Source organism: Zeugodacus cucurbitae, chromosome 5, assembly GCF_028554725.1.
Source record: "Zeugodacus cucurbitae isolate PBARC_wt_2022May chromosome 5, idZeuCucr1.2, whole genome shotgun sequence".
NCBI lineage: Eukaryota > Metazoa > Arthropoda > Insecta > Diptera > Tephritidae > Zeugodacus > Zeugodacus cucurbitae.
In genome coordinates this window covers 17,427,116-17,448,425 of record NC_071670.1, presented here as the reverse complement: position 1 = coordinate 17,448,425, position 21,310 = coordinate 17,427,116, and the positions used below count along the sequence as shown (strand labels likewise).

The 21,310-nt window shown below is 33.0% G+C and overlaps 1 protein-coding gene across 4 annotated transcripts in view; it reads left to right on the top strand.

Annotated features, from left to right (window-relative positions):
• The window catches only part of LOC105217113 (rho GTPase-activating protein Graf), a 142,613-nt gene that overhangs the window by 102,363 nt on the left and 18,940 nt on the right, over positions 1–21,310 (top strand). For all 4 annotated transcript variants that reach the window (XM_011191956.3, XM_011191954.3, XM_011191955.3 and 1 more), the window contains exons 3-4: positions 2,043–2,200; positions 2,381–2,554. In XM_011191956.3, the coding sequence (XP_011190258.2) occupies positions 2,043–2,200; positions 2,381–2,554 (332 nt within the window). The remainder of the gene's footprint in view (positions 1–2,042; positions 2,201–2,380; positions 2,555–21,310) is intronic.

Sequence of the window (21,310 nt, the reverse complement as noted above, 5' to 3'; positions counted from 1 at the left end):
AAATCGACTCTTGATTGTTCCCTTTCTTGAAAACATAACTGTGTTACCCTTCATTCAATATATAAGATTATGTCGACATAAATGGGTTGATCGCTGAATTTGCATGCGAATTATTACGAGTATAAACTTGGCTTGGATGATCAATAAATGATGGTTTTAGCATTATCTGACAAGAGATTATTTTTCTTAAAATTTAGTCTAATTCTGTAATTTTTTTTTTTTTTTAACAATTCAAACACCCTGTATCGCATAAATATATGTTTGTTTAATGATAATCTCGAGTTTTTGCAAAATCCATGCATGTCATATTTCCCTCATTTCTTTCTTGCCTATTGATTGCGCATGCGCGTAATTACTGCTAGGCCTCATATTATTATTTCCATTATGTGTAGTCAGTCAGCCATAATAGTAGTGTAGCGGTTGGCAATTTTTAGGAGAAATAGAATTGTTTTGCAGTAAAATTTCTAATAAAAGTTGTCAATACAAAACTACTTGCTTCAATGGATTTAAGAGTTTGTATATCTATGTATATTCATTACTACATATATTACTGATTTAAATATTGAACTGTTATTATGATCCGATTGCAATTTGTTTGAAATTTATGTTGAGAGCTTCATAATCTAAAACTGTATACGATTATTCATAAAACAGAATAATAATAAACTCAAAACATCAGTACTCTACGAAATGTATTGTTTTAATCCCTGAAGGTGGGTTTCAAAATTTAAAAATTTGAAAAATTTTATTGTTTTATTCATCAATTGGCTAACGGTTATAGAGAATTCTATAGAACACAGTTTCCAGTAATTCATACAAACAGGCAGCACTTGTGGTGCAAACCTGCGCTAAAATGTTCATGCAATAGTGTTGTACCATTTTCTTTTTTATTGATTATTGTCTTTAGATGAACCAATCATGAGACACGTCATGTTAGATGAGGTGCCAACGGCTGAGTTTTCGGAATTTTTAAATACAAACTTCACAAAATACTGTTTAAACATGTATATTTGATCTATATGATTGTAAACATTAAACAAAATTTAAAAATACCATTGTTTTTAGCCTCTGAAACCCACATAACCCCTTAACAATTGTATAAATATTCACAATATTTGATCTTTTTATGAACTTAATTTTTTTCCACAATTGTCTTATTTAAGCAGAATATTTTATTATACCAAAAGCTTTCGAATTCTTCTTACATCGTACTTAAATAATCACACAAATCCTCCGAATAGTCATCAAAAGTATGTTTGTTATAATCTAAACACAGAGCCATAGAGCCAAACCATAACCTGAAATGTAATTTATCATGAACTCTTTGAATTTCTGCGCAATCTAACTTAACCTTGATCTCACAAACTAATACATTTAATAATAAATTGTCACAAAGAATGAAGCTACTTAATATGTTTCTTCTGGAATCTTAAACTTGCATACCCTATGCAGCAAATAACACTATCTTTAGGGCCACATAAGTATTATAAACAGTTTTTAATAACTTATGATAACAATGTTTAATAACTTTTAACATTGACAATTAACCGAGTTTATTATTCGCCTCAACGTAAGTAACATTTTGTAGATGAAATACACTTTGGTATTTAAATGTTGCCTACATTTTGGCGCTAATTTAAAGAAAATATGAAATAAATACCGTCAATAAACCGATAAGATACCAATGTATTAAGTTTTTATTAGGTTAATTTAAATTTTAATAATGAGAAACTTGTATCATTATGGTTTTTTGAAGCTACACCGGTAAGCCGGATTACTTATATAAAAATTTTGAAAATAGTTTTCAAAAGCCATATTCGAAAATATGGATAGAGAGTTTTGTTCTAAATAAACACCGATAAATTAAACGTTGCCTACATTTAGGTGTATATTTAAATTGTTTCTAAAATAGTCACATTTTGTTTATTTTTTATTTATTATATAGTGCAGATATTTTTTGATCATTTAATAAAAATGCTTGCAATTACATTATTGCAAAATTCTTTATTAACCACTTCTTTTCTCTTACCCTTTACTTGTAGTATTGTCCACCCGCATGAAACAATTGGCCAACTTAATGGACGATTTCAATTTCGAATGCATCGGCACAGCGCAAACAGATGACGAGAATGTCATTTGCGAAAGTCTGAAACATTTCGCCGCCATAATTGGAACCATCGAAGATGAGCGAGAGAAAATGGTGAGTAAACAACAATTAAGCGGAAATATATATGTGCAAGAGAAACTCATAAATTTGAGGTTATATTAGCCGGAAAACTAAACACTTAGCAGCTGAAACTTTTTTAATAATACTCTGCACAACTAAATTTGTATCTGTGTGTGTCTAACTAACTAATGGCATTTCTGCACAATTTCACAGCTGACGCTGGCGGATCAACACATCATTATGCCGCTGGAGGATTTTCGGAAGAAACACATTGGTGGCGTGAAGGAGAACAAGAAAAAGTTCGACAAGAAGACGGAAAAATTTTGCCAGACACAAGAACGTTTCCTGAATATGTCAACAAAAAAGCCAGAGAACACGATACAGGAGGTGAGTCGTACTTCTTATTCTATGACTGTGAGTGAGTGTTGGTGTGCGAGTTTGCAATGGCGGAAATAAGTTTAAGTGATTTTAGTGCTAAAGTTAGCATTGTGTGCATGTGGGTTGCTGAATTTATTAAAAAACGCTGTTCAGTTGAGTTTGTCGAATTTATTTTTGTTATTTTTGTGATGAACCGGATATGCTGTGGAAGCTGCTACAATTTCGAAAAGTTAATACTTTTCTGTGAGCACTGCAAAAAAAAGGTTTTTTGCAATAATAAAATATTAAAATTATGTTGATTCTAAAAATAAGTTAAAGAATTTGGATATAAAAGAAATATTTTGTAGAGAGATCTTCTAAATAAATACATTTTTTTAGATAACTGCTTGAGTCCAGCTATAATTTTGGTAATGTATATAGGCCTTTATATTTTATTTACCATAAAATAAAAATCATTACAATACTTTTTAATGATCGTTGAGATGTAAAACTTCTCCTAGTATTTTTTAAAGAGAGGAAAAAATGGGAAATATTTCTTGTAAAATCGAGAATTTTCTTGTTTACTAAAGTTTGCAGAAGAGCCGTTTCTGTTGCGATTTTTTGATTGGTAAAAAACACAGTTCTCTTAAAATTCTCATACACAATCCCAACGCAGGGTTGCAAAACAAGTCTTATATTGCTTTAATTGATAATATTTGGTAGAATTTTATTGCCATTTGATAGTCTGTGTATTGACAAAACAAAAAAATCTGACTTTCTGAAACGAAAAAAAACCAAGTTTTGTTCCTCAATCACTCTCTTTTGCTTGATGTAGACTCATTACAATACGTTAAGGGTTTCAAAAATTCGAAATATCGAAACATATAATATCTTATCGAAATCGAATATTTCAAATAACGAAATGATCGATAATTATTTCAAAGTATAAAAGGAAATTAGATCTTCAAGATCGAAGTAAGGTTAACTAACAAATTTTGAACCCGAAAAAGGAAGGCTTTTAAAGTAACACGATTGTTGTGAATTGGATTCTACTTATTTTACTTTGATTGATTCCTTTGAAAAAAAGTTTGGTAATTAAGGCCACAAAAAATATATTACATTAAAATTTGTTGAATAAAAGAAAACTTATTTTACTTACTTTTATTGTTTTTTCTTTATTTTCATATTTTTTTTTGTTGTTTTGTAATTTTTTTATTATTGTTATATGTTATTTTAATTTTATTTATTACTTTTATTTTTTGTTTTATCTTTTTATTTATATATCTTTTTATTTTATTTTATATTTTCATATATTTTTTATAATTATTAGAAATTATTTTTTATTTCCTTTAAACTTTTCATATTTAATTAATGTTTTTATATATTATTTTTCCGTATTTGGTTCTATAAAGTTTATATTTTGTATTAATAAAATAACAATATTTTTCAATATTTTATTTTTTAGTATTTGTATTTAATAAATATGTGTTACCTTTTTTATAAATTTTTAAAATACGTAAAATGTATTTTTCATATAATTTACTGCATTTTCATTTATCATAATACATTTTTTATATTTATATTTATATTTTGTTTATAATATTACTTGTTTTTAATTTATTTTTTATAATTTTTAATATTATTTTAATTTTTTTTTTTATTTTTTTATATAATATTTTTAAGTTTTATATTTACTTTATTTTATATATTTTGTATTATTTGTTCGACATTACAAACATTGCTAATATATAAAATATAGTTTTACAAGTTTTTTTATAATATTTTAAAAGTTGATTCATTAATATCTAATTTCACTTCCTAAAATCGTCTCAGTGCGTCGTCCAAATTGCGGCATTGCAATTTCTATGAAAGAGTTGAAACGGAAAATGCAATAAATACGAAATTCATTTGTCCGCCGGCTGCTTCCTCACCAACACCAATGCACGTTGCCGTATAGAAACTTTCAGATTTTCTGCAGCAACAGATTTTCCATGGCTAGTCACTTGAACTTTTTCCATTTTCCAATTTCAACAAATATGTTTATGTGATATTTACACAACACACCAACGCATAAACACGCACACAAACACAAATATATATATCTATGGTATGTATGCGTGGCAGACAGAAAATAGTAAATAGTAGTTTTTGCTGCCGACAGAGTTCCATGACCTGCACCAACAAAGAATTGCATTACTGCCCTGCTACTAAAGCTTTTGTTCAAATAAGTATGTATATTTGTGTTGAAACTATACCGTAACAAATAGTTGGTAGCCAACTCAACCCATGCGGGAGTATATAGAGTGAAATTTGTATGTATATCTCCTCAATGTATTTACCGTTTTACATATTTCCAACATTACCATTTACCCTAGAAGCCGCTAAAATGTGTATACACTGCGCTTATTTACTGTAAATGACACAACCAGCGTAAATATGTGTATGTAGGTGCCACCTGCCCGTGGAATTCTACACTATCCATTCAGGACACCTAACAGGCGTTCTTCACCCATATTTAAACACCCACAAATGCTCCGTTGCAACACCAAAGCGTTTTACTTTCATAACCACCCGCCACACCCATTCACAAGTGTTTACATAGTTCTTCGTTTGTGTTCGTTTATGTGGAAAACATCCCTGTAGGGATCTTGTTCTGTTGGGGTTCTTTTCTTGAGCCTCATTCACTTATTCAATACTAATTTTTCTAAAATAAAGTTGTATAAAAAAGCTTTAGCTTCAGACTATTATTTTTTTATTTTACTAAATTATAGAGTTTAGGATTTTAGAAAATAATGTAAATGAGAAAGAGGGGGAATTATATATATTTGGAGAGTTTATAATTATTTTTGTAAATTTTTTGGCAATCTGTAAATGCACCTTTGATGCTTTAGAAAAAGCTCATAAGATGATATTTAATATTTGTAAGAAGCTTTCTACGGCTGTCACTGATTTTTTGAAACATAGAGGTAGATTCGGAACCTTTTATTAAAGCATTTTTTTCTCTGTTTCAAAGCTTCATATATGAGGTTAAATTTTCACTTAAAGAATGTTTCCACGACAACTATAAAATTCAAAGCCCTTCTCTAAAGCTTTGGTGTTTTTTCATTCCATATGGTATACAATTGTGCTCAATGCTCACATTTTAGTAAACTTCAAGATTTTACCACGTATTGTTCGTTTGTTAGATGAGAGCTAATTGAGTCTGATCTGGCTCAAGTTTTACAAATTTTTCTAGGTAAACTTGGATATGCCTACAACAATGAACAACCAGAATTAGTTTTCCAGTATAAAAGTATGTTTATAGGTCCCTAAGGACCTAAATTTTGCATAACTAGTGATATGAGCTCACGTTTTCTCGGCATGCCATGTTTGATTTCTCCATAGTCTCCGTATATCTGCATTTGACAGTCGTAACTGCATTTGAAGTTACGGAAATGTGTGTGTGTCAACACTATCTAATACCGTTATATTGCAAATATTAGACTAGTCTCCCGCCGTTAAAGCCCAACCACCATCCTCTCAAGTTGTTCACAGGTATTACATAACAAATGGGCGAAACTTTGATTTTTCTTTTGGTTTACAACCGTCTGCTTCGTGCTCCACGTTGCATAATTTTAGGAGTGACTTGCATTTGCCTACTCACCGCCCAACTGTCTGCGTGACTGCATATTTGTCTGGTAGTACCGTTGTTTATAGATACAGTCGAAAGATGGTCCGTTGTTGAGGTTTTTATTGTGTACTTGACACTGAGGTACAATGGCGCAAATTTCGATTTTAATGTGATTAATAATGGTTTCGTATATCTGGGAACCAGCATCAACAACACGAACAATGTCAGCCTCGAAATCCAGCGCTGAATCACTTTTGCCAACAGGTGCTACTTTGGACTGAGTAGGCAATTGAACAGTGAAGTCCTCTCTCGACGAGCCAAAATCAAACTATCCAAGTCGCATATCATTCCCGTCCTGCTTTATGGTGCAGAAGTTTGGACGATGTTAACATCAGATGAGACGACACTAGGAGCTTTCGAGATGAAAATTTTACGCAAGATTTATGGTCCTCAGAACATTGGCAACGGCGAATATCGTAGACGATGGAACGATGAGCTGTACGATTTATACGACGACATTGACATAGTTCAGCGAATAAAAAGTCAGCGGGTACGCTGGCTAGGTCATGTTGTCCGAATGGACGAAAACACTCCAGCCCTGAAAGTGTTCGCTGCAGTACCCGCCGGAGGACGCCGAGGAAGGGGAAGGCCTCCACCCCGTTGGAGGGACCAAGTGGAGAGCGACTTGGTTACACTTGGGATCTCCAACTGGCGCCGAACTGCGAAGGAAAGAGAGAAGTGGCGCGCTATCATCGATTCGGCTATAACCGGCTAAACGGTTGCAACGCCAATCACATACATACAATAATGGTTTAAGTTTTGGTACGGGTCTTGACGTGAGACCAGAATTTAATGAGCTCTCATTTATCAAGGCGTGTCTATCTCCTTGGCTTTTCTCGCCATAATCATTCGAAAAGTCTTGTTTAAGACAAGTTAAGGAAAAATATATTGTACGATAAACCTGTTTTTGTGAGCCGTCCGTAAATATATAATTTACCAATAAACTCAAAACGATTTTTCCTGAGTTTATCAATAAACTGTAGTTTATGTGGCGACGTGGTATAAACATTAAGCTCGAGTTTATGACAAAAAGTAAATCCATGTAGTTGTAGTTGTAGTAAATACCCTTATATAACTTTCAACTTCAAATTATTGATACTTGATAACAGAGGGAACTACTTTCCTTTTTTATTCATTTATGGATTTCACGGAACTACCCCACTGTATCTTTGTCCATCTTTGCTTATTGGATGTTCCTGGCTTGCCCCCTTTAACCGCTATAAGTTTACAGTAACGTTCTATCAACACTTTGCTATCTAAAGTTAGTACTTTAGTCTAATCCTGTTGATATTTGCCTGCAAACAAATAAAGGCTGGACTCAGCTCATTGCTGAAGAAGGAAGTGCAAAAATCGAATAAAAGAAAAGCAAGCAGTCGTGGTATCTCTACCTCTTTTTCAGAATCCAGTTCCCATTTAAGGCACAATATCGTAGGCCATGACATTAAAATTTCACTTTGCATGTAAATTTATTGAACTTGTAAATTGAATGTGAAGTTGGTGAAATGAAATGATATTTGGTTGATGAACATTTTTTGTTGGGTCTAGGGAATATGAGTTTTTGTTGGTTACATTTCGGCCAAATGAAATAAAAAATAATATTTCCAAAGCTTTCGGACTTTTACCTCTTCACATCTGTAGCCTAAATGTATATACCTTTGTTCGATTGCATTTCCGTTAGCAATGCATTATTTCAACTCTCATTTTCCTGCTTCACTCTCCCTATTGAACTTCGCCACTTTAAACGCATCGATTTGTTAACTTCCACTTGAATTATGTTTTAGGCTGGAAAACGCTTTCGTGCCATGTTGCTACTTTTAAGGTTAAGCTAAAACACACTGGTACACTTAAGATTTTCGAACATTGCTTCATTGTTTATTGCCTTTCTTGTAGTACATACATACACTTACTAGGAAAAGTATTCGAACAGAATAATAAGACAAATAACTAATTGTTTTTTGGGATATAATTGTAAATGAATTACATAACTATTCTTTATTTCCCATAAAAAATAACAAATTATTACCTAGTACTACATTTTCAGTCAATTAGTGCTTAATTTTCAGAATATTAATAATTTGTATTTAATTATTATAATTTTTAATTTGTTACTATATATTGTTTTATTATTTGTCACTTGTCACGATTAGTAATTAGTAATTTTGTATAATAATTTAATTTAATAACAATGTCGTATAATTAATTAAATGGCAATTAAGACTTAATTATCAGTAAATTACTGTAAAATAATCTTTCATAATTTCCAAAAGTTAAAATACTGTTATATTATTCTATACTAAATAAATTAATAATCAATTTGTGCTTGCCAGTCTTTCTATAGTATATCCCCACACGCAATAATTAGCTAATTATTAACTAGTACTCAATTTACCAGCAGATTAGCATATATGTATATATATTTCTTTTAATTTACTATAATAAATTACAATAAATATTAAATTAACCCTTAATTGTGACTTAATTTGAGTACTTTTTTTATTTACAAAATGTGCCCTAAAAATGTGTGTGACTGATCTCATGGTTCGGAAGTTATATTAACCAAAAAGATCTAATATTTCAACAATAAAAAGTGTACTCGTTCACCACACAAACGTGTTCTTGAAAAAGAAACATTAATACTACTAATTGATTCAGCTCAATTGAGTGTGTAAGAATAGCAAATGGCTTAATTTATAACTTGATTTTCTCAGCAAATTAAATTACATGAATATGAAAAATCACGGAATAACATGCTTTGTTTTCAAGAAATTGATGTTTAAAAATTTGTAACTTGTGAGATGATAGTAGAAGCAACACTGACATTTTTAATTATTGAAAAGTTTTTGGTTGCACTCTCAGTATTGCTGCATAATTGTATTAATCTCTTGCAGATTTTGCATTTTTTTATGATTCTAGCGCAAAGTGGTATTATCTTATTAACCGCAACTGTATCTATTATATAAAAGAGTAGTACCTCAATTCATAAGCAATGCATGCCTTTGTTGCTTTAATGTCCACAGCCAATCTCCATGGCAAGTGCAACGCCACCAATACCGATTACAACAACACTAAGTTAAGGACCGCCACCTGGTGTTCCCAGCGCCCATCCATCGCCGTGGCGTCAGCCTTGCTCTTCGCTGTGTGGCAATCAACAAATTAAATGTTGTGTGGCGGCTATTAGCTGCTGGTATGCGCGGGGGTTTTTGTATTTTGTTGCGCTCTTTGCTGCAGCAACACGCCCCAAAAATAAATCGATTGCATTACACTCTGGTGCACTGGGCTGCCGCCGCGTTTGATTGATTTTCGTAAATTTGTTGAACAAAATTTCTGTTGGTTTTGTGTTTCCTTCTTGTTGTTAATGTTAGATTATGTTCTAAACACTGTTGTTGTTCTTAGAATTGCATCGTTGTAATTTACTAGTTGGCGTTCAATTGTTGAGTGGGATTTATTTGTGTTGTTCGCATGTAGCAATAATACGCGAACATTGATCGATTCAACAGAAAGTTTATAAAAGTTATATTTTACACTGAGAGAAAATATTTCACGACCGAATGCTTCTTAACTTAATCGGATCATTATATGTCTAGACTCTCATCCGTTAGAAACAAATAAGTTCCACCTAAGATCCAATTCCAATCTTTGGCTAATTAGAGTATTGCCTTAGATTCTCCTCAGATCCTTAAAAGCATTGTCCGAGACCTAAAGCGAAATTTGTCCATGCCATATTAGCACATTCTCGGAAAATATTTTAGGTTTTATAATCAAAATATTCGGTTTTATTCAGATATTAAGCGTAAATCTCAGCTATTTTCAATGAAGTTCAACTAATGTTGAGACAACTATTCTTTCTAACTGCGTGCAGTTGTTATTTTCTAGTCTGTGCTTTCGGTCCAGACAGTCAAATCTTCTGGAAGGAATTCTGTCAGTTTTTATTTCGACCTCTTCAGTATTTGACGTAGGGTTGATTGTGGCCACTTTCAGCACTTGAAGGTTTTGTTTTAAGAACCAAACATTGAATCCACTGAATACCAAGTAATACAGATCTTTGTTCTGTAATATTTCATGAATAATTGTATTAGAATGTTGCGTAGATCTCAGGCCAGTATATAATCGTTAAAGATTAGTTAATAGATTCCATATGAAGTAGCTGAGTCTTTCTCGAACTAAAGATTTCGAAGCAAACGTCATTGTCTCATTTCGTTCTCAACTTTTTTGACCAAGACCTAAAATTTCACGGGTAGAAGTGACCATGAGTTTTATAGTTAGAGATCTTGGTCCTTCTGACCCTGTTAGTTTCTATTACATTTCGGTTCTTCCACTGAAGGTTTGCTCGGACTCTTTTCTAGAACTGTGTGAGTGGATGACTAGAACTCCGAAGAAAGTTTCAAGTTCTGAATACCAATCGGACTTTAGATAAGAACGATTTGTGCATTTTGAGGCAACTTAGTACTTGTAAAGCCTAGAAATCTTTGGGTCCACAGTAGAATAAGCTCTGCATACGCGATAATAAATTAGTTATTAATTTCTCTTGGTGTAATTGCCAAATCGTCGGATGAGCACTACAAGCTGGTAGAACAGCAACAATAAAAAATCACTTGATTCACCGTGTGCAACAAGCTATCGGTTGTGGGCCGTGGCAACATACTCATATTGTTGTTAATATCATGAGTTGTTGTTAATATTAACAGCTGATATTGCTGTTGTGTGGTTGTTGTTGCATGTATCTACGTCAGTTCAATTGATTTTTGATTACATTTAAAATACAATGAACGGTTTGGTGTGGCGTGCGGCATGCCTCAACAACAAATATGCGCCGAATGAGGAACACTGCAGCACAAATAGTTAGGCGTACATATGTAAGTGTCTGTGGTTCTGTAAATTTCATCGCTCGTTCGATTGATCGCTCGTTTACAAATAGTTGCTGGTCATTGCTGCTTGTAGGTTGCTGGTTTGTGGCATTCCTGCCTGCCACAGATTTTATATTATATGAAAGAACATGCAAAGAGTGAGCCATATATGTACACTCGTGTTTGTATTTGTAGCACATGTAAGCATTTTTGCGTCATATTCGTGGAATTCGTTACAATTACATTTATCTATTGTGTGCCAACTACTTGTGTTGTTGTTGCTGTTGTTCGCCATTGGTATTTGTTGTTTTGCAATATTTTTTCAATAAAAAATGTTTTCCTCGCTGCATTTATTTGTTTACAAGCTACTACAATAATAGCAGCAACAACAAACGCATGTGTGTAATGTGCAACAAGCAATTTGCAGCAGTAGCAACACTACTCTTTCCGTTGCTCCACTTGTTGTCTGTGGCCGGCACGTCATTAAAGAGGTTAATACTCCACACAAATCGCTCACAGCCGCCGAATATTGGTGCGCTTAGCTGCAGGCATACCGGCTGGCATATTTAGTATATTAATATGTATGTATGTAGTTTGGCATTTAGGCGGTTTGCAACAGTTGCAGTCGTTTGGGCGTTGGTTGCATCGCTTTTACTCGAATTGGCCACTTGAAGAATAAGTGCATTTTAAATTTCGCTAAAACTTATAATGAGCAAAAGCACAATAGTGAACTTGTTGGAGTAAGCAACACTACTAAGCTTTGTAAAGAAGAAGTAGGTTGCACAGTTCTATGCAATAAAGTTGTTTAAAAAAATCAAATAAAGTAAATTTTAAAAAATAACAAACTTTATAATATAATATATTTCCATCTTTCTATATTTATAAATTAATCTAGAAAAGTTAATCAATTTAAGTTCAAATTTTACATTTTTTTATTTAAATTTTTTCGTCCATTTACACAACATGACCTAACGATCGTAGTATTTTCCAACTTCAGTTTACACAGCAGTATAAGCTGAGCAGGGATACCAAATTCAGACATAACGACGTCGAGGCAGCTCCTTTTTGTGCTGCCGAAGCTTTAAAATCAATGAAAAGGAGGTGATTTCCAAGATTTGGTAAATATCTGGTTCATTGTGGATTGGACACACTGATAAGGTCCAGGGTCTTTCACACAGTACGTTTGACAGAACCTATTTAAAATCCATGAATTTTCAATAACTAAAAGAATTTTTAAATTAAAAGAAAAATAAATATTTTAAGAATTTTATTTTATCTTTTTTTACTCTCGCAACATGTTGCACAGAGTATTATAGTTTTGTTCACATAACGGTTGTTTGTGTCACACAGAAATAAAAGATTTAGATATGGGGTTATATATATATAAATGATCAGGATGACAAGACGGAGTGTCTATCCGCCCGTCTGTCCTTCTGTGTGTCTGTCTGTCCGTGCACCACGAGAAGGTTGGTATTGAAAATGGGCGAAATTGGACCATTGCCACACCCACAAAATGGCGAAAACCGAAAACATATAAAGTGCCATAACTCAGTCATAAATAAAGTTATAAAAGTAAAAGTTGGCGTGGCCTCGCCCCAAAATAGGTTTTTGTACATATCTTGTAAACTACTAAAGCTATATCAACCAAACTCTCTCCAGTCGTTTCTTTTAGGTACTGCAATATACAGTTAAAAACTAAGGGAAATCGGATTATAACCACGCCCACCTTCCATACAAAAGTTAAGTTGAAAACCACTAAAAATGCTTTAATTTAGCAAGGAAAACACCAGAAAAATTAAATTTTGTCATAAAGATCTGTACCTTCTTTATGATGAAATAAGGGCTGTATTCAGATTGGTATACAAAATTTTAAATGGGCGCGGCTCGTGTCAAAAACCATTTCTCCGAAACTACTCGACCAATTTCGGGGAAGTTCGGTTTGTAATATTTTCCCTACATCCCAATGATATGTTGTGAAAATAGGCCAAATCGGTTCACAACCACGCCTATTTCCTATATACCAGAACTTTAAAGGCGATCTAAATCGTTTACTTTACAATATACATATAAAGAAAGCACTAGTGAACATATCGAAACAGAACTTTGTATATATACTGCATTTAAAGTGTGGCACCCCTTTCTAAAAGTCGAAGAAATTGGACCATAAGTTTTCAAGGCCCCATATATCGAATCTGAGGACCTCAGTGCTTCTAATCTTTTTTTTTACTGAAAATATAGGCCAGTCTCTCAGATATTTTGAAGAAATTCAGAGTTAATATGTCTCCGTGGCAAACATGGGTGAATAGGGTCATAAATTCACCTAGCTCCGAAATACCTAATATTAGGGTTTCCAACTTTCAATGGACTTTATACCATATATAGGACTGGTTTAACAATTAAAAATGTGTTTTAAATATTTACAATAATATTTCAAAGTTTATGGGCTTTGGTTTTCAGTTTTTAATCCTTTTTATAGGATATTAGGATATTTATCAAACAGTATTATTTTCTTTAATAAAATATTTGTTAAAATTATTTTTCATAAATTGAAGAAATTTATAATTTTTTTGATCTTATATAATTAATTTTATAGTGTTATTAAATTATATTAAAAAAAAAATTTGTAATTTGTAAATGTTGTATTTTTTTACTTAAAATATGTTTAAAATTTCGTTTTTTATTAAATATTACTTTATTTTATTTCAAAAAATATATGTTATTTACTTTTATTTATATGTATATCAATTATTTATTGAACATTTTCTTTTTCGTTGCTAACTATTTAAAGTAATTATTTTTTTTTGTAATAATACATTTTTTATATTTTTAATAACTTCTTATTATTTTTGTTGTTTATTTCAAGTATTTTTTATGAAAAAAATATTTTGTCATTGCTTATTTGTAAAAAATATATTTATTATTAGTTTTCAGTTTAATTAATTAATTTTTATATTTATTCCTAATTTGTTAATTTGCATAATTAGTTGTATGAAATAATTATTAATTTGGTTAAATTATTGTCTTTTGGTTATTGAATTAATATTTTTTATTTTAATTTTCTCAAAAATATTAAAATATGTTAAATTTTGTATTATTTCGTCCATGGAATCTCCCATCTTTAACAAAAACAACCTTGTTAGCCTACTTTCCAAATTTCTCATCGAACTATATATTTTTTCTTGTTGTTCCTTATCAAAATTCTGTCTTCCACGAATTTACAAAGAAATTAGTTTCACAAGAAAATGCATAAACGATGTTGCAGTTGCTCCCATTACGCCCAGCTCCCAATTCTCAGTAAGTAAATCGGCCTCTGCCATGCGACGAGCACTTGCCGCAGGCGCGATAATGATGTTGCAAGTTGTCTAACATGAGGAAGAAACAAAAAGCAAAAACAAGCCTAATAAAAATGAGGAAACATCAAAATATGCTTAGTGGCATGAGATATTCGCACTTGCAACACGCTACCTCTACATAAATAGTTGAGGCAAATTGCTGTTGAGTGGTGTTGCATGTGTGCAGCTTGTTTGCAAGAAAATGCGACTGCAGTTGGATTTTCATGTTGAACGCGAGTCTTCACAAATTCTTCACGCTTCATTTTTTCATTGATTGTGTTGTGTTGTTATTGTTATTGTAATGTGATTAGTGGCTATTGCTGTCTGATAGCTCTTAAGTGGCCTCATCTAATTGCTTATTCCCTCCTGCGCACTCGTTTCCACTCCCTCTTTCGATCACTTCAGCGTCACCTGTTGCCTGCATTCCCCAGTTGCTTCTGCGATCTCATCAGCTTTTGTTTGTTGTTTACATGGGAAAATGCGGTCATTAGGCCACTAAGTATGGAATACGGTGGCGGAAAAAAGTCAAAATACCGACTCATTCATGTAATTATAAAGGCATTAGTATAGGTGAACAACAAAAATGCAGGTGGACGCTTAGCGCATTGAGAAAATATATTATATGTATATATGAAATACGGTTATAAACACTCGTGTTATATTTTAAGTGCGAAATGATGAAAACACTCGGTTTATACACACCCATCATAAGCAAAGGCAGCACCGCACCCATGACAACCACTTCCGGCACTTTGATTTTAGTTTCTCTCTCACTTCCTTTTTTGTACGCTTTATCCTCTTGAGTAGCTGCCATGCTACTTTTTTGATCTCCTATGTACATCTTTCATTCACTGCATTGTCAGCGAAAAGAGTTCAACGGAGATAAATTGCTTTCTTTCGCGCACTTGAGACTTGAGCATTTCAGCTGTCAGTGGCGCGAAGAAACAAAGAAAATAAAAAAGGATGCTGGTAGGTTCCTAAATACTTAAGTATTTACATTTTTCAGTTCATCTTCATAGAAGAATTAAAGCCCTTCACTTCAAAAAAATGGCGACTAAGTGTCTACTTGTAATGCCATCAAAGAATTTTATTGGAGCTGAGAGAGATAATAATGTTAAGTGTTTTGTAAACATCGTTAGAATTTTGAGAAAACACATAAACGAGTTTTAATATTATCATTTCGCCTATTGGTCTTTCGAACTCAAAGTTAGACTGTCGTTGTTGATACTTAAGATACTCAAACCCTTAACAGATGGAAAATTCCGGCTCTCCGACGGTGTTAACTTTTGGTTTTAAGACGTAAAAAGGTCCATTACAGTGGCCTAGATCTATAAGATCTTCTTAACCTTGTGATTTGAGTTAGTTATACACTGTTGAACAATTAGACGATGGTCTGTAACACTTTTCACTAGCGTCGAAAGGTAAGGTTTCGTCAGCGTCGAATATTTGTACGAGAAGACGGCTCATAGTTACATATACCCTACAGTTGTCTGTACTAGAGAATATAGATGCGACTGTATTTCTGTCTTAAACAGATGTTACTCGCGTATGAGCCGACGTGGTTTCCACACAGTATATCGTAGTTTGGATTGCTTTCGGTACGCAGTTTGTTGTAAGGGTTCGACGTTAGAAACACCTTCGTTGTACAAAAATATATGTAATGCTCACTTTTCTATATTTTATTCCACAATTTTTGGGAGTGTTTTTCAGAAGATATTATAATTTGTCTAATATTTCTTTTATTTATTCTTGGTTGTTCTCAATCTCCTAAAGGTGGACATAACCGATATTCTCTCACCCTTTGTCTCTCTCTCTAATACTTTCTTTCTCCCTATCATTCTTTCTCTCTCTCTGTTTCATTCTTTCACTCTCTCTAATTCTTTATATCACCTTCTCTACTTTTTAGCATGTACGTAGTCTTCTAGTTAAAAACATAATTTGTCCTAGTTCACGATGGCTTATTATATTTTCTATATAATACCAGAAATGTAGTGTAATTTTAGAACCCGCGGATTCGCTGAGTTAGAAGTAAAAAGAGATTGTACAATTTTTATCTTCTTAAAGATTTATAAGAAATATTTTATATGAGTTTTTTATTTATTGAGAGCACTTAATTTACACTTATTAAACTTGTTTTCGGTTTCTCTTCCTTCAAAAAGTAAATTACGACAACAAATACTCAATACTAAAGATGATTTATATTACTTTTATTCAAATGATATACATTATTAATTGCATTCACCTACAATAAAGTACATTCAGCGCATTTCGTTTCACAAACTTTGTCATTCGCCCGAGTTCAATGTTCTTTCGTATAAACAGTTGTATAAAGAATGTCAGCAATTCTTACGACAAATGACGCCAATCATTCACTCGATTTTAATTGCCGGGTCAATGTTTTTGCTTTTAAATATTTTTTGCATTTAATTTTTTGATATCCCTTTGCTTTTTTTCGTTTACTCTCCATTTTGCTGTTTTGCATATTATTACACTTTGCTGTTGTTGTTTTTTTTTAATTTATGCTGACAGGTTACTTCGTATAAATATTTAAATAAATTTGTTTGAGTGGTTTTGAGTGCATATAATTGTTCACAGTGGATTGCAATTTGAATTGTCATGCGATCTGTGTCAAAAGAATTATGTAGTACCTAATGTAACCTAAAAAATCAAATAAATTAACAATTGTATATTAAATTACAACAAATGCCACGCTTTCGTAGAATTTGAAAGCGAATATGAGTTGACTATTTAGTTCAGTGCTTGATGAAGTTAAGAATTGTTAATGTTTATAAATTGGTTGGATAGATAGCAAAATGTTATGAGCTGGTATTGTAATCTGTGTTCACATATAGCTTTGTGTGTTGGGTACTCTTTTTTCGGTTGTAGATACCCTTGGACCCTTGGACACTTGTACACATCTGTTTTGTAATGCCAAACTGTTCTGAAGTTAAATCCATACTTACAACTACAGTTCTAAGCCCATCAGAAATCGCAATGCGAGTCCCAGCTTTAAAGCTGAAAATCACAAAAAGGCAGTGGAACAATAACTCGTTTCCAGTTTCTTGACGTTGAAAGTTCGGTTAGTGTAGATGCCGAGTTTAAAGGCAAATCACTTTGATGACTGATTACCCTTGTGGATGTTCTGAAGATGAAGGATGTTCTACGGTTTAAGTTAAAATTTTCATACTTCTACAAAACTGTTAAGGACGTTAAGGACATACCGGATCCAACATCTGTCGAAAAATATCGATAATGCGTTTCGAATTGTAGAAATCTCACTAAAAATTCATAAATATTAAAGATTTTTAAATATTTTGATGCAATGAACTGGATCAAGTGAGGTGAATTATTAAATTTTGTAGGTAAAATAGCAACAATTGTTCTGCAGTTCTCACAGCAAGATACCTACCCATCCCTTCGGTAATTTTTATACTCTCGCAACAAAAGTTGCTAAAGTTTGTCCACATAACGGTTGTTTGTAAGTCCTAAAACTAAACGAGTTAGATATAGGGTTACATATACCAAAGTGATCAGGGTGACGAGTAAAGTTCAAATCCGTATGTCTGTCTGTCCGTCCGTCTGTCCGTCCGTGCAAGCTGTAACTTTAGTAAAACTTGAGATATCTTAATGAAACTTGGAACACGTATTCCTTGGCACCATAAGAAGGTTAAGTTCGAAAAGGGGCGGAGTCGGACCACTGCCACGCCCACAAAATGGCGATAACCAAAAACACATAAAGAGCTATAACTAAGCCATAAATAAAGTTATGAAAATAAAATTTGGAACATAGGCTCGCATTAGGGAGGGGCACATTTGAATGTCATTTTTTTGAAAAAGTGGGCGTGACCCCGCCTCCAAATAAGTTTTTTGTATATATCTTGCAAACCAATAAAGCTATATATATATGCAGTCCAAAAATGAATAAAATCGGATAATAACCACGCCCACCTCCCATACAAAGGTTAGGTTGAAAATTACTAAAAGTGCGTTAACTCACTAACGAGAAATGTCAGAAACACCAAATTTTACATAAGAAATGGCAGAAGGAAGCTGCACTGAGATTTTTTTTACAAAATGGAAAATGGGCGTGGCGTCGCCCACTTATGGGTCAAAAACCATATCTCAGGAACTACTCGACAGATTCGAATGAAATTCGGTATATAATATTTTCTTGGCACCCTGATGACACGTGTGGAAAATGGATGAAATCGGTTCACAACTACGCCTACTTCCCATATAACTCAATTTTGAATCCTTCTGATTCTTTCACTTTATAATGTATATATAAGGAACCGATATAGATAGCGAAATAAAACTTTACACAAATACTGTATTTGAGCTGTGACATCACATGTGGAAAAATTGTCAAAATCGGACCATGACTTTTCAAGGCCCCTGATATCAACCATGAAGAACTCAGTGCCTAAGGGTAATTTTTCTCCGAAAATATAGGTAAATCTCTAAATAAGTTGCGAGAGTATAAAATGTTCGGTTGCACCCGAACTTAGCCTTTCCTTACTTGTTTTTTTTATATTTTGTATGTAATGATTTATTTACTATATGTCTTAAAAGATTCTTTTTGCTTACTGCGTTCCTTGTTCTATTCTTGCAACATGTGGCACAGAATATAATAATCTAGAAACATATACAGTTTATACATTAAGATATTCCAAATAAAGTTTAGAATCGAATTCAGGTTTGGCTTTCCGTTAGAGTAAAAGACTGAGCTCTGCTAAGGCTTGGTCATATATTTCTAATTATTTGAAGCATTTTTTTTATTTCAGAGCAAAACCTTAAGCAAATTTGGTTGTCAGCCGCATTTACTTGCTCTTCACTATTATTTTGTTATGCATCAGTTCATTTGATTTCATAGATTTTCCTCCTGAGTCTTCCTGTTGACTTCAGCAATATGTTTTTATTGCTTCTTATTCATTAAATAATCATTTTTCGCTTGCAACGCTCATGTTGCAAGCAGCTGTAAGACACTATTTCCAAGTAAAGACAGGCTTCTACATATTTTATATCTTCTACCGGTAGTATTGCTTAATCTATAGCGCACTTAGTCTTTTCTACTATGCGCGGGTGTAACATTTGCCGGCAGCTGTTGCCATCCGCACTGAATATTTTAACACATTTGCAATATCGATTGCGCTGTATTTTGTAAATTTTCTATATATTTTCTTATACTTACTCTTTACTTGTATATAATATATTCTCAATCCATTTGCACCCCTTCTCCCCGAGCTTTGACTTTCAGTAAAGTTTAGTTTTTCTCCATTCCACCCCCGTTTTGATACATAGTTTTACTTGTGCATTTACGTTAAACCGTTTTGTAATGTCTTTGTTGTTGTTCTTTTTATCTATACACCGCAGCACGTGAGGCTTTGCCGTAAACTCGGTAATTTTTGTTCGAGTCACATACATGTAAATACATATTTATACACACATACTTGCTTTTTTGTTTTGTTTTACCTTGTTTGTCCGTTTCCACGTTTACTCTTGCTTTTTTTGCTGTTGTTGGTTGCCTTGATTTTTGCTTTGGCTTCCTTATCAGTCACGGTCGCCCGGCGACTGCTGTTGCTTCAAGGTTTTGTTTACCCGGCATTTTCGACTCATTGCTGTTGTTGTTGTTACTGTTGCTGTGTATTTACTTAATGTTTGTCGAGTTTTTTTTTGTTTTGTTATTACTTTTGTTCTAGCTTTCTAGTTTATTGTTGTGGAGCCGCATATTGCCGGTGCCAACAGTTTTAATATTCCGTGTTTCCTGTGACGTCGACAGCAGCAGCAGGATGCCTGCAGCAGACCACCCAAACCAGCACAGTGTTGTTGTTTTTGTTGTTGTTATTTTTTTCTACGTTGTCTTCTTCATTTAGCGTGCTCGAGTGTTTGTAGCAACATGGTTTGAGTATTGCAACATTTTTTTCGTCGCTTCTTCCTTGCAACAAAAAATGGGGAGTGGCTCATCCTACATGCTGCTCGACAATTTCTGAGGTGTGATTGCTGTACACAAGTGAAAAAATATAACAAAAACAGCATGATGAAAATGTAAAATTTGCATCCCATTTTGGTACCTTTTCTTCTGTCTTTCCGCTCCCATGTGTTGCAAGGCTTTTAAGCTTTCCACTGCATCTTCAGTCACTTACCCCTAAATGTATGCTACGTCAATAATTCTGATGAATGAAAATCATGCTTTTAAGTAAAATAACAAATAAATATGTAAAGGGTGTCTCTTTATGGAGGATACTGCAGAATAATTTCATTGAACAACGGCATGAGTTCCCTTGAAAATTAAACACTGATACTACTACAATTTATTCCAAATACTAGGTGAACAAACCACTCAAGAGGTCGAAAAATTATCACATTCGAAACAAATGGACTTGGTCACAAAAATTCAAATGAAATATTCCAAAAACGATAGATAGATAGATTACTGTCGATCTTTAACCAGTATCCATTACGTTTCCTTCGAAAAATATCCGGAGATCCGTAACAAAGTTATGAATTGTCTCTATTTTACTCTCATTATTTTTTTTTATTATCTCTCCCTTACTTTAGTATATTTCTTATTCGCTCTGTTCCTCTTTCTCTCTCTTTCTTTTTCTATCTCCTTTTCCATTTCTTCTCTTTTTCAATATCTCAGCCTCACTCCCTCTGTTTTCGTAAAGTATCTCTCAAAATGTTTTGTCGATGGATATTGTCTTCGCAAGCGGAATAAAACAAAAACAGGTCCTTCAAAGCTTCAAATTTATAACCTACATCAAAAAATAAAGATCTATCAGTTTTTCATAAAACCTTTCGATATACATACATATATGTGGCTTGAGTTAACAACCGATGCAATAGAATAATCTCTAGACAAAATTCTCCTCCAAAAAAACACCTTTTAAACAAATTTATACATCTCCCTGTATACACACTGGTCGGGCATGAGTATTCG